Source organism: Achroia grisella, unplaced genomic scaffold, assembly GCF_030625045.1.
Source record: "Achroia grisella isolate CSIRO2021 unplaced genomic scaffold, CSIRO_AGI_Agris_v1 utg558, whole genome shotgun sequence".
Lineage (NCBI taxonomy): Eukaryota > Metazoa > Arthropoda > Insecta > Lepidoptera > Pyralidae > Achroia > Achroia grisella.
This window is the reverse complement of record NW_026712938.1, coordinates 2,149,231-2,164,247: the sequence shown is the minus strand read 5'-3', so window position 1 is coordinate 2,164,247 and position 15,017 is coordinate 2,149,231. Positions and strand designations below refer to the sequence as shown.

Genomic DNA, 15,017 nt, shown 5'->3' with positions numbered 1-15,017 from the left:
ATAAGAAAAAAATTAAATGAATCGTTGCTTTTGTTCTGAGTATTATTTTTCAATCTTCCTACCAGAGGGCTGATTATGTAGTTCAATTAAAATTTTGCAATTATGTACCAGCTACTAGTATTAAGCAGTGCATAACCTATATATATATATAACTGGTCCTGCCATATTATATGCTATTGTAGAGTTAATTAAAACAACAGTATTTATAAAATTATTTTATAATATATACGCGTTGGAGACGTACATTTGTGATTTTTCAAAACTCGATAGATGTATCTGTAACAATTGTAAAAAATTAAAATCGATAAAATATTAATAATATATATTAGACCGATTAATTTAATTTGACATCTTCATGTTTAAAACATACATTCAGAGTATGATGATGGCAAGATTAAATATATTTTTATATATAAGAGAAAAAGTAGCATAAGGATTCTTTGGAAACAGGCTGTTCATTTTTTCATGTTTCCATAATGTGCCTGCAGCATTTTACATATATCAAAGTACCATCCATCCCATTCTACTTACTAGCATTATTTCTTCTTCTCATGGCTCCAGTTTTCTCACACAAAAATACAACTTCTTGAAAATTCTTTATTGCCTCTTTCATATTATTTTGATGCAGAGAACTATTTGGAGACATATCATCTAACAATGTATAAATTGTAGGGACATCATCCAACTTGAAATTTTTAATATTACTAGACTTAAATACAATGGACACTTTCCCTGTTTTAGGATGTATACTGAATGGAGACTTTAACAAATGATTAAACCCTGTGGTAACATTCACATCGAGTCTAGGATAGCAGTATTGTGTTTTGATTTCTTCTATCAGATATTTCAATTTGCGCATAGCATTTCCATTCTGAAACAAATTATTCCATTAATTATTTACAATTTGATTTTCATTAGACAACAATGAATATTACGTAATATTTCAAAATCCAATGTTATTGTTTTGCAGACCAGTGACGAGTTAACACATCTCACATCCAAATATTGCTGAACGGTGTTGAGTTTTTGCACTTTCATTATCTATTTCAACGACAGTCACCATACAAATATCCGGTAGCCATAATAATAATAATAATCTCAGGACAATTCACACAACGCCATCTAGACCCAAATTAAGATAGCTAAAGCTTGTGTTATAGGTACTAGACAACTGATACAAATACCTAGATTTTTTTTCATAAATACATACATATTATTCATAGAAAACACCCAGACTGATACAAACAATCAACTCATGAATACAAATGTTTGTGCCGTGCCAGGAATCGTAACCGGTCGTCAAATGGTAGGTAGTCATAAGGTAGTACAAATAAGATTTTAAAAGTAAAATTTACAGTTAATCATTGTCATGTTGCAGTATTAGTAAATACAGACTACTAAGACATGGCACTAAAATTGTATGAGTATTTGAATGTAAATACTATGATGTAATACTTTATAACAGGTTCAGAAGATTAATGAACTTACTATGTTTTTATCTTTCACCATAATTGTTTCAACTTTAGCCAGGAGTCTTAAAAGTCTGCTACTATGTTGACATCGCGGGCATTGAGAGCTACAGCAATTATGGACGAGTCCTATAAATAGTCCTGAAGAAGACAGGATGCGATCGAAACAACGAAAGACAAAAACATTACTATATTAGTAGTTCATTAAATTCCCGTACATAGTTTAAATTATTAGCCTAAAATAATCCGATTTTAAAAATACTATGAATTACTAACTTCTCTACAATATGCTTCATAAATACTAATGAACGAGGTCCACCTCTCGAGTGAAGATTGTGGTAATTTATCCAACTTTTTTCCTACTTGTGACTTCAGTGTTTCATCAGGTATTAGTTTCAAAAGACCACTTAAACCTTCTGGAGTTGAAAAAAATTCTTGTTCTTCTAGCAGTTGTAGGAAGTAATTATCAATGACAGTCAGGGCTCGTCTGAAATTATGACATCTTAATTATTGAATCTGGCGTTCGCCACAAACTTACAAACAAAACAAGTATATTATTAAGAACATACTTTTAAACAAATATATCAACAATTTATTCCATAGTTATTTGTGAATACAGGTATGATGAATACTTTTTTAATTTAAAAAATAAACATCTAAAATATTGTAGTACCTAAAACTTTTTGGGAATTATGATGAACTGTTACTATCAGATATATAAAATTATTGACTTTATTGGTTACTTTAATGTCAAGAGGTATCACAGAAGGTAACTGTTGGTCATATTCGAAATATTTTCGTAACAGAAGTTGCACTAATATTACAGATTATGATAATATGATATAAAATCCTCATGGAATAAGCAACAATAAATGAGCTATTCTAGAATAAAGAACTTCCAACTTGACAGAAAAGTAATATCAGTGACTTACTTAATACTTGTGTGTAAATTTTCACTACCAAAGTGCACCTTTTTACTTTGGTTCTCTCCACCTGTTATTAGACACAGATAGTCAGCAACTGCTCCTCTTCCAGGGCTGTCCAATACTCTTGCTTCATAATCAGAAACCCAACAATGTATACCACGTCTTCCAGAAAATACCCATAAGATGCATTGAAAACCAAAATCCTCTAAAACAATAATCAGATTACACATTTTGCTTCCTTATATTCTTTAACTCGCGACCCGGCTTCGCACGGATGCATTACTATAATACACATGTATTATACATATAAACCTTCCTCTAGAATCACAATCTATTAAAAAACCGCTTCAATATCCGTTTAGTAGTTGAAAAGATTTAAGCATACATAGGGCTGTCCCAGACACCGACAACTTTGTGTTATACTCTGTAATAATGATTAGACACTAGAAATATACTAATTACATATTTCTTATTTAATTACAGACAGAAGTTTAATCTTTTATAAAGAACAGTATATAAATGAATATCATAACAGAAGATTAATTGAAATCAAAGTTGAGATTCTTCATATCCTATGCACTGACAATGATTCAAATGAGTGTAAGATTTTTAAAAATTTGCATTGGTTTCAGAATTCTGGAGAATACTGCCATTCTAGTGCTTTTCTATTATAATATTAGTGTAAAGTAAACCTCAAACTCATTTTGAAAACAGTCCTTGATTACTTAAGTGAATGAATTTTGGAAGTTTTGTGAGCTTTATTTGTTTTGCACCCACCCTAATATTTTTTTAGACTACTGTAACTAATTGGAGTTATTATTACTACTTAAAATATTACACACAAAAAATATACCTTTTAAAGCTTTATCTATGATTTCACAGGCAATAACCATAAAGAGCCAGCATTTTTCACACACGTTAGCCTCTTGACAACAAGTTCTGACTTCATCATAGTCAGTTAAATCAATATCAAATACCAGTTCTCTAGCAAGTACCACAGCATCATAACGTCCCACTGAGGGTCTGGAAATACAATTACCATGATTTATGTAATATGTACTAAATATGTAATATGGATTGTGTGAAAGATTAAATGAATAAAAGAAGTGTATGCTCAGATATGACGACCGATAGAGAGCAGTGGAAGAGAATGACATACTTCACCCAAATAATGGGACTTTATCCCATTATTTGGGTGCAGTAGTGTACAAGCTATATAGCTTGTATCAGTTTATATCAAGAACATATTGTGTCTGCCTACATTATTAGATTTTATTAATAAATAACTTATGTACTAACATTCATATACTTTACCAAAGCTCAACTACACTTTTAATTTCATATTTGTAATCAATAATTATATAAAACTTACCTTTAATAGCTAGGCTATTGACACTGATATGTAATTAGTCTCTATATGCAGTGATGAAAAATCATACATTAAAATTATTATATTAATTTAATGAGGAATATAATTATATATGTAGCAGTATAATTGTAAATAGATATAGAAGTAATGAGGAAAATATTATAACTGTAATTATGGTTTTATAATGAAACAAACTTCTTAGCATTCCATTGATTGGTGTAGGGGAGCCACGCCATTGAGAAAGAAACTTGCAGCAGTTCCCGGAACTTGTGACCCAGGTGTATATTAAGGGGCTGCACTCACCTTCACCTTCACCACTTGTATTTCTCTCCCTGCCCATTCAAGTATGGTACCAGCTTTTGATACTCAGATTACTCAATACTACTCCATAATCAATTAATTATATCAGTAACAATACACTACATGTTTCAGGCACCAACTGAGTCAACATCTTGAATGAATTCCATTTATCAAGCTGTGATATTGTTTCATTCATACCATCTGTTGGCATAGTTCCCAACATTCCAAGACTAAACCAGTTAATGTCAAATATAGTAAATTTGTATTTAAATGTTATTAACAACATAGCAAAATTGTAATTACAAGTCTTTGTAAATCCAAAAAAGTTTTTACTGTTATTCAGTACCTAAATGTAAAAATTGGAATTGCATACATAACATTAATAAGTCCTTACTTTGTATTATACACAGCACCAATATCCAACTTATGGGGACATTTTTTCTGTAACAAGTCTTGCAATTCTTTCTGATTGTTTATAGACAAATACCGCAGATACACATCATCTGCTAGTGTAAACGACATTTCCCTATTTGAAAGTGGATGAGGGCTACATCCACAAGCTAGCCATCTGCAGAATACTTTTTGTGGGAAATGTCTTGTATAATAAATTGGTAACATATCTGGTAACAGATTAGGATCATACTGCTGGTTTACCTGTTAAATAAAGAGATTTATTTATCAAAATTTATGTTATGTAGAGAGAATTATTAAAAGATTCTAACTAGAGTTGCATACAGATGTTGAAGGAATATTTTATTTTTTATTATTTTAATTAGACCGCTGCAAAATTTACAAATTATTTTCATTGTATAGTTGTTTAATTAAAATACGTACAAACAGTAAAAAGATGTGAAATTATTCTAATTGCTGTAATAGCAATAAAATGTATTAAACTTATTTGCTTCATTTATATCTATGTATATATTTATATGTTATTCGCCGGTTCGCATCAATCAATGCCTTTATCAGCATCAACCGGCTTTCCCCAGGGTGGTGCATCTTCGACATCAAAATTTCCAGATTGAAATTTAGCTAACCAGTTCTGGCACTGGCATACTGTTCACACACATCGGTCAATTTCTTTCTGGCTTGAACAGCATTTTTAGTAAAACAGTAAGATATGTCGAAAATGCTGCTTATGGCTCTTCATATTTAAAAGGGCACCAACCAAAAACTACTGCGTATCAGTAATTGGAATTTTTCACACACAAGCCTCGCTATATGAGCTCTCAAAGCACATTAAAATTATACGGTTTAAGTGTGAAGTTGAGTGCAAAAAATACAATTAAATCCTAAGTTAGGAAAAAACTAAATTACTTTCCGAACAACCTAATAGTATTTGATTCCATGGTAGACCTGTATTTAATGACGTGCAGAGACCAATTCACTAGAATTTGTTTATAAACTATATGTTGTATAAGTATACCAACCATGTTTCGAAATTTAATTAGATGTTTTCAGTCAATATAAACTATTAGAAAACAAATAACAAAATATATAAGACAGTAATTTTGTATACACTTTAGATTTCACTTTTACACTTTACAACATTCAAAAGCAATAAACTTTCTCATTTGTAACAAACACAATACACTGTAAGTGAGAAATTAAAACAAATAATAGTTCACGAAGTATAACAATATACAATATACATAAATGTTAATTAAGAAATAAGCATTCAATAGGATGTTAAAACAAAAAATAATAAATAAATAACGCGGGAAACTGCCTAATTGTCTATGTATGTTTTTTTTTTATTTGAACAAAAGATGAGTGTTGCCGCTAATACCACAAACAGTGCCACAGATTAGACAATCTAAGGTTATTTGATATTTAGTAATGTGATTACAGATTATATTTACAGGTTAAAGAATCATTTACCTTAGAATTGACGTATTCTTAAGTAACGGATTCGTTTTAGTTCGTATAAGTGTAAATAAATATATTTTAATATTAAATTATTTATCAATTTACCTAAATAAGATGCTCTACTCGTTAAATTATTCTAAATAACTTTACAGTTATGTATGAATTGGTGTCAATAATTTCAACATTACAGATTTTAATTTAATCTGTTTACAATAAGAATATATTTCTAAATCGAAATAGGTACATAAAAAGGGTTCGGTAAGCATTTATTGATTCTAGGGATTTCATGCATATCAACAGTTTACTATCGATATTTATATTATCGAATATATGACGACAAGAGAGACATAAGAAGAGAGAAGAGAAGACAAAAATAAATTTGTAATTAATATTATATTATTATTTTGACCCGACCCTGCATAGTTGTAACTATACAGAGATATTATGTGTATAATTAAATATTATATTAAATGTCGCTGTTAATGTAAATAATATTCTGTTTAAAATTACAACAATATTTAATTTTGGTAATACTGGCAAGATGAAGGGAGGGGAGGGGGGATTGTTAGCCTGTTGTTCAGGCATATACATTTTACCATTTAGTACTTACTTCCTACCCACTTTATAATCCCTGAACTTTCTCAGTAGTATTTAGGTGTTTATTGTAGAAAGAAAGTCGATACATACTATATACATACTTGCTAGAGTATACCTTCTATATATAAAAATATGGAAATAGATTTAAAGAACTCGTTTCCTGTAGCTATAAAATATACTTGGAGTAAGTACTGTGATCTACTTTTAGGCAGTTTCATATATACGTGTATTATGCACTATATTGAGGTTATTTTATACTACTAATTAGGTACACCTAGTTTCGCCATAAATATTGTAACAAGGAAATATATTTATGTTTTCCATTGCATGTAACATTTATTACTGTAATGTTTATGTTAGTTTAAACATTAAAAATATAAAAAGCCTATTGGAATTTATTGGCTGCAATATAGTCCTTTAAACAGTGAGGCCAGTTGTCAGTAGAAGCATACACTCTTTCCATGGGAAAATTCTTAACTGCCATCTTGTGGATTGCTTTAGGAATTCCAAATTATAAAATAATATACAGTACATCTTATAATTTGCATAAACCTAACTAAAACTGATCATAAATCATAATCCAGTGGATTAAGGTTGGGACTAGATGTCGACCAGTCTTCAGCTTTGGTGAAGTCTGGAACATTCGGTTCGTTTTCTATAAACTTGGGTGCTAGCTACTATTAGTATTAAAAAATTTAAAGAATCTGATTTGTTCACAGGGATATTTTGCACCGGTTTCTACGAAGTCTTCATTAACATTGAAAATGTATTTTATGCAGTAATACCGTTTTTACTGGATAACCCACTTTTTACATCCTCACTTACTTTGGCATTGTTTCTATTTCTTATAATTTTACTTATGATTCCATTAATCGCTATTATGAGCGTGTTCAGTTTGATTTTGATTATACTATTATTTGAAGGTTTGTATATAATTGTGAAATTCTTTAATAGAAAACATATATTTTAATAATAATTTTGTCATAGGTGCAATTTTATTTAAGTAATACCTTGTTTTTATTCCAGGTTACATTGGTATAATTATTGCACTTTCTATTTGTATATTGATGTTATCGTCAACATTTATTTTGATTATTATCATTATATTTATTGACGATAGATCAATGTAATTGTTAATTATCGTGGTAAAAGCTCAATCACGTAATGGTTATAACAAATAAGAGTTAAATTATTTTTATAATGATTTAGATGTTTAGAAACCGCATACCTAATCATAATTTTGTTGAAAAATAAAGATGTTGGATTTATTTACTGTCGTAGTTTGAGTATGTTGCTGTAGTTGTTTAATTACTTACAATACATTATCTATTTAATTTTCATAGAAGTAAGAGTTTAAGTTATTTAAATAAAACTTTATATCAATTAACTACATGCTATTTTATTTCATACGTTATTGATACACACGTACTTTATATTTCCTGTTCTCATACAAGTAGGTAAATATTGTTTAAATAACCGTTATTATTTAGGATTAAATTCGAAAGACCTGAAATTTTCATACATTATACCTACTACAAATGGAAAAAGAGAATTTGTACAAAGAGTGCATTGTCAATTATTTAGCGCTATAATTTATAATAATTACATTTAATAGAATTGTACAGAATTTCTCATTATTTTTCAACACATATAATAATAAATTGGTTTCAAAGCCAACCGATAAATATTGTTGATGTCGATAAATATTATTCATCGACATCATGAAGCACTAAGAATAGTGACCGCCATTTTGTATTTGAAGTATATAGAATAGAAGTCAGGCTTTAAACAAAAATAGGCCTTTATTTTATATGATGTTGTATGATTTCTAATGCTTTCTTTCTATTTTTTTTAACCAAATTGTTTTTTGTAGTTATATTAAACTAGCCAACCTGCTCAACTTCGTTTGCATTACACTTATTTGACAGTATATTTCGCCCAATTCACATATTATTTTTTTAAACTATAGCCTGTGCTTTATTTGTCCAACCATCCACACAAACTTTCGCGTTTATAACATTGGAAAGATAGTAAGTTTTTTTTAGCAAGACATATTTATATGCAATTGTGTGCAGATTTAATTTGATTTGCCCGCCTCAATTAAGAAATCAATTTTTTGTATTACTTGTAAACTTTTCTTCTTTAGAAATAATTTATTTAATTCAGTTTATTGACACAATTAATGACACAATTGTTTTTGAATATCGTTCTATAAGCGATCGTTGATATTTGCTTTCTATAAGACTGTTACTGTTTGAATTGATTCCTAAATGTTCATTAATTTGTTTCTCAATATTTCCCTTCAGAGCCGTTAAAACCTATTAAAAAAACCTTCTCCTTGTCTATGTTTTTAAACTGTGGTTAAATCATCTGTTCCTATGGTCTGTAATCTGTCTTAAAAAAAACTAGTAAAATTATATTCACTTATTTATTTAGTTAATTTTTTCAAAGCTCTGTAATATTTTTTTATGTGCCGAATTTGTGAAATATTTTTATTGACAAAATAAGCGACGCAACTCAACTGATATGTGAACTTCCTAATACGTTTTTTACCTTACACAATTAGTGAAATTATGGCCTGGAGACTCGAGGGCCAAACGTATTTTTGATTTTGGTGACAAGGTCATATTGTTTCAGAAATGTTATAACAAAGTAAGTAATTTTCTGTCATAAAATAAACCAGTACATTGTTTGTTGTGAATAATTACTCAAAGACATGAGTCTTTATGTAATTAATTATAACTAAATAAATTATGATGTCTTGAAGTATATCTTCAAATTATGTGCAAATTTGCGATACTGCCATAAGAAACCTCATTCATCGAGCTTGTTATAAATATTTTGGGTCTGACCCAGTGTAATTACACCCATTTCTGAACACCATCTATTTAATATAAAAATCCAAAATAGTTTAATAGTTTCAGATAATTTATTCTGATGAAAAATGAAATTTATTGTAGTGCATAAAGTACTACAATAAATTTCTGTTTGGTATCCTAATATTGAATATATACTATCATCTGAATAATTGTATGAGCTTTTTTTCTTGATATATCTTTTTTTTAATAGTAATTTTTGGGTATCATTTAGACCAAATGGTGTAGTTTCATCCCATTATATGTAATACTAGCAGTGACAGTGATTGCACCGATAATAAATTTCAATAAAAAATATAGCCTATATATATTATATATATAATATTCTGAAGCATAGTAGTTTTTGTGTGAAAGAGTAACAAACATACATACTTACAAGCTTTCCCATCTATACATATAAATAATAATATACCAAAATAACATTTTTTATAATTTTTGTCTGTCTCTCTGTTTGTTCCGGCTAATATCTGAAATGACTGGACTGATTTTGACGGGATTTTTATTGGCAGGTAGCTGATGTAATAAAGAGTAACTTATTTTAGAAAAATAAAGTTAAATTCTATAAGGACAAAGTCATGGGTACAGCTAGTTTATAATAATATTAATATGAATGATTAAGACTTGTAGTGTAACAGCTAATTGCAACTGGTATTACGAATTTTGACTTTCATATCTATTTCATAAATGATGTCTAAAATATATTTTAGTTTATAAAATACATATAAAATTCTACATATTTTCATGTCCAATGTTGGATGAAACATTTTGTTTTCTTTTCAGATTACAAAATTCATATTTGGACAGAAAAGTGCACTGAATTGACCTGTAAGTATAATTTTAAATGTGTTTTTGTTGCCTAAAAAAGGTTTCAATGGTTAATGTAGCAATTAATGTATAAAACATGACATCGTCTATAACTTCCTATGCTTTTTTACCTACTTTGTCTTAATATATAGTTTATCTTTACATGAAATGTCCTTAAGATCTATTTAGTTGTCTTTTCACAACTAATACATTAATGAAATTTGATCTGAACATAGATTGTAATTTGACTCATGTTGACATGGACTTTGAAAAAATGAGATATGAATGAAACTGTGTGGAAGAGGTAGTAGCTTGTATAATAAATGTAACAAAATAACAAGCCAGTTCCAATCTGTCTTAATGGGGCTATAGAGAATCAGCTTTGATTTATATTATTATTTTGTTTATAGGGCACTCCGTCAAGCTGGCGGCCCTCCAGGATGCCGTTCGCGCGCCCTCGCTAGCACCGCGCGCAACTCGAAACGTCGCAACACTTACCGGTTAGTAATAATTACCAGTATAATTACATATCACTTATGATTATGACCACTAATCTTATCTGATACACTCTCCTGTAATACTTTACAAATTCATAAAAGAGGAAATAATGATATCGACTATGATTACAACTATACTATGTTGAATTATGCAAATCAGTTTCTAGTAACATAATAGGAAGTCTTTCAAAAACATTTAATTTGATTTGGTAACTTAAAAAACCCCATTTCTCATGTAACCATAACTCATTACGTAAAGAGAAATGCCTAAAGGTAAATCACTCGAGTAAGTAACTTAATTCATAATATTATGAACATTATAGTATATACTCATTCATATACATATTAAACAAATTTTATACAATGTATTGAATGAAATATTTTTTGACGTCATCGACAAAACAGGCAGACAGATGAACTGGTCTGTTTTTGTATCTACAGTGCTGGTAGAATGCTATTTGAAATGAGTCATTTGGTAGTGCTAAATATACATTAGACTAAAAAGGACTACGCAGTTTAATACCATACAATGTAATTAGTATCTGAAGATCTACAAGTAAGACGGTAGTTTGCTGTCTTTGAAAGGTACGCAGGGCTAATATCGTTGTAGGTGATATTCATTCAACTCATGCAAGGTGTTCTGGGCAGATATTGTAATAATATATTTCGGAATCTATGTATCAGCAATATCGGTCACATGTATACAATATTCTGATAGACCATACTGATATAAAGTGTGAGTAACCGTTACTGAGTACTACTGAGGCAATGTGTCCTTAATTCACACATCACTAGCCCAATGTATCCTTAATATGATGTATGGTGTCGCACGATGGAGGATGTTTATATATTATCGTCACTTATTGATACGCATAACGCATCCTACGTTATAGAATTCGCGATTGGCGTATCACTCGATAATTAGTTAGTGTTAGGACAGATACTTAGCTTTTTTAAGTGTAGGTACGATTTCTATACCTAATTTAAAGTACTTAGATCATACACATTATTTCATTAATAACATGAGTAATATTTGGTTACATGCTTAGTTCATCGTATGGGTATTTCCTATTAAATAAGAGTGTTTGTTAAGTTTATGTGATAGGAGAGTATATGAAATGGACAAACAATAAATTTTGCAGCGTCATCTAGTCCCAAACTCAGACGAGCTTGTGGTGGATTGATTTAAATATATACTACATATAATATATATACACGGAGAAACACAGAAACCAATTGATGGTTACAAATGTATGTACGTATGTAAATGTATTGTGTAGACATCGCACCTTCGGTGTGCAAGTCCGGTTGCACTTTACTGGTTTCCTCTTTATAAAATAAGTATGTAGTTATTCATACAAGCGATTCTAATAAACTTATCTTCAAGAATAATGACATCAGATTCTCCTTTGTTTATCTCACATATGTATTCTTAAATATTCACATCCAATGACTTATATACAATTATAAGTCATTGGATGTGAATATTTAAGAATTAAAATACATAGTTTATGGAAATTGAGAAATCTTATTGACTAGATGTTTACTGTTGATTATCATTTATCGTAGTCACAGAATACATAATATATAATTGCAGACTTCTCCGAACGACATACCTATACAGATAGGTCGAAAAACACTTAATTCCTCAATATAGATCGAGGATTTAAGTGCTTTTTCGAGGCCATACTGTTTGTTTAATAGACAGCGGGCCATTATTGTACTTATTTTTCCCTATCTAGCATTAATAGTAGTCTAGATATATGTTGATTTATCTTTTTTTAGAATAGAATAGAAATAGAATTATGTTTTGGTTTTGTTATATAGTGAATATTTATCGAATCCATAGAAGAGCAAGGAAAGAAGTGAATAGAGGGGTTTCGCTACCATTTCTTTGTTAATTTTCGTTAGCATTAATCGTAAGGAGTAAATTAATCGTAATGATTACGTATTTATTTACGTTTATAGGCCGAAGGTACAGTGGTAGACTAAAACCGTATAGGCCTACACAAATTCTGATGCATACCTCATTTACCCCATTAATATTTTGCCTTGACCAAAAAATACACATGTACAGCTACACAACATTATATATTGTAAAAACTGAACAAATATTGTCTCTTTAGGACCTTGGTAATACAATAAATTTTAATTACAACGACATCCATACGACTCTCTATCCATGCATATAATGCACATAAATTTTTATGAAAGTGAGTAATGAATACAAGGATGATAATTAATTGAAGAAAGTCAGTTGCATTTTTATAAAAGTATATCTTAAATATGATATAGAATAATTTGTTATTACAAAACTATGATTATATCGTTAATATGAGTAGATTCATAAATTATTAATATTAAGATAGCTTATGCTTGTAGATTGTGAGAATTTAGAAAATTAGATAACGTAATAAAAAAAGTAATAGAGATGAGTCTTCGTAGCTCTGTGCGAGAATCATGTGACTAAGAAGTTTCAAAACGATATAACGAATATTTGAGGAGATATATTTGAATTCTGAGAACGACAATTGTTAATTGTATGATAAATTGAATGTCTGAATTAGGATCAAAAGAGAAAAAATATGTTTTAGTGACTCTATGTTTTGATGATATGTAATAAACTAATGGAGTAACATAAAATACTATGTATCCTGAACAATGATGATAGAGAAGATAAAATTGTAGTATTCATGAATGGAGAGAAATTATCGTGATGCCACGTGATTGGTTGCGCGCGAAGTTGGTGGTTATTCTGGGCGGGCGGGCGGCGCATGCGAGTTGCGAGCAGTATTCCGCCGCGCGTCCGCCGGTTAAAAGTCGTTTGCGAGACTCCCCTGACCACGCGCACGTCACGCACACGGCCTCATTGTCTTTATGTTTACTGTCATATCCTCTCGTTGATCTTGTCCTTATTTTGGTATTAGTTAAGATTTAAGAAAATAACCACACATTATTACATAATTCTGTTATCAATGAATGTCTGGTAGATTACCTACAATTATATGTATATAGAAAACAAACTACCAAATTCTTATATAAGTTGAATTCTTATACGATGTAATGTAATTAATAGTGATTATTTATTTGGCAAGGTCCAGTTTGGAACAACCATCAATTACAAGACTAAGCAATGAAAGGTATTGCATCCTATATATTTTATGGAATATGCTAGTCGGGCTTGCTACATAAATGTACCGATACCTATTTACATACAATTTTTTTCTTGTAAACTTTAATATAATAAAATGGTGGTAATACTTTTTAATTCTGCACCGATTATCATATTACAATAGAATAATTATGTACTTAACACTATAATGTTGCAATTGTGGTTCTGGGTACACATACATAATCAACTACTTACTAGGTTCCTATTCTTACTAACTAACCCACTTATTTTACGGTCCATGAATCTTAATTTTGTATGTGGAGAACTAAAATTGAGTGACTTATCAAAATTGTGTACATTCGCATACTTATTAATTTTTTTCATTTGTAATAACATTTAAACACCTTTGTTTCCTTATGATATATTCCTTATCAACTGATTGTGATTTTGTTAACGTCTGTTTTAATAGTAACAAGAGAAGACAAGTTGGAAACGTAAACAGAAGCGAAAGTGGAGCAGGTTTTGTGACTGACATAACAAGAAACTATGAACACTATTCATTTGGTATAATCTATAGTCGTGACTTAGGTATTATGTAACGAATTAATATTGACTATTACTGATTAGTAACTTGACTTGAAATGATTGTAATGTGTAGAAATTATAATCATTTTTACTATTAAAAGTTGTGAACAGATCTTTGGATCTCCGGAACAAAGTAATTGGTGTATATGCTACGTGTGAATAAAGTTCTACGCGCTGCACTGTTATGTAACTTAAAACGTAGATATTATCAAACGTTCCAATTTACAATCTAGTAAAATTCCCAATTGTTGGCGGCGCGTCAGTGCAAGGTCACGGATAATTACGTCACAATATTCGCCATCTAACGGTGGCATTCCATAGCAGGGCAAGCCCGGAGGTGACCCTGCTATGGTAGCGATGCCAACATATTGACGACATCCTTATTTTTATTGGTTATTCGAACGAGTGCGACGACCGTACCATCTCCGCTGGCGAACAGTGCGTGTGGCCTCGTGCTGCTTCTATTTACAGTCGTTTGACAAAACGAAAGCCCAAACGTTATGGTACGTGATAATTTCTTAGTCGACGCTCAATAAATAGACAGTTTAGGTGATAATCTGAGCAAACATTGGTTAAATATTTAGATTAGCTTTTAATAAAAAAAAAAACTATC

At 30.1% G+C, this 15,017-nt stretch overlaps 2 protein-coding genes across 7 annotated transcripts in view; one reads left to right on the top strand and one right to left on the bottom strand.

The window, feature by feature from the left end:
- Positions 1–207: 207 nt before the first annotated feature.
- Positions 208–5,795, bottom strand: LOC131848476 (DNA primase small subunit). 2 transcript variants are annotated; one of them, XM_059198353.1, is made up of 7 exons: positions 5,495–5,795; positions 4,459–4,718; positions 3,249–3,418; positions 2,402–2,600; positions 1,746–1,956; positions 532–871; positions 208–276 (listed from the first exon to the last, which is right to left on the bottom strand). In XM_059198353.1, the coding sequence occupies exons 1-7, from the start codon at positions 5,495–5,497 to the stop codon at positions 257–259; spliced, it is 1,203 nt and encodes a 400-aa protein (XP_059054336.1). In that variant the 5' UTR covers positions 5,498–5,795; the 3' UTR covers positions 208–256. The 2 variants fall into 2 exon arrangements, with proteins under 2 accessions (XP_059054336.1, XP_059054338.1); XM_059198355.1 differs by lacking the exon at positions 5,495–5,795 and adding an exon at positions 5,421–5,482.
- Positions 5,796–10,192: 4,397 nt separating this feature from the next.
- Positions 10,193–15,017, top strand: part of LOC131848550 (trafficking kinesin-binding protein milt) — a 42,725-nt gene continuing 37,900 nt past the window's right edge. For 2 of the 5 annotated variants that reach the window (XM_059198453.1, XM_059198451.1), the window contains exon 1: positions 13,515–13,847. In XM_059198453.1, coding sequence (XP_059054436.1) covers positions 13,841–13,847 — 7 coding nt within the window. In that variant the 5' untranslated portion in view covers positions 13,515–13,840. Of the gene's footprint in view, positions 10,232–10,620; positions 10,711–13,514; positions 13,848–15,017 lie in introns of those variants that run through there. The other 3 variants (XM_059198461.1, XM_059198454.1, XM_059198452.1) reach the window with 3 other exon arrangements.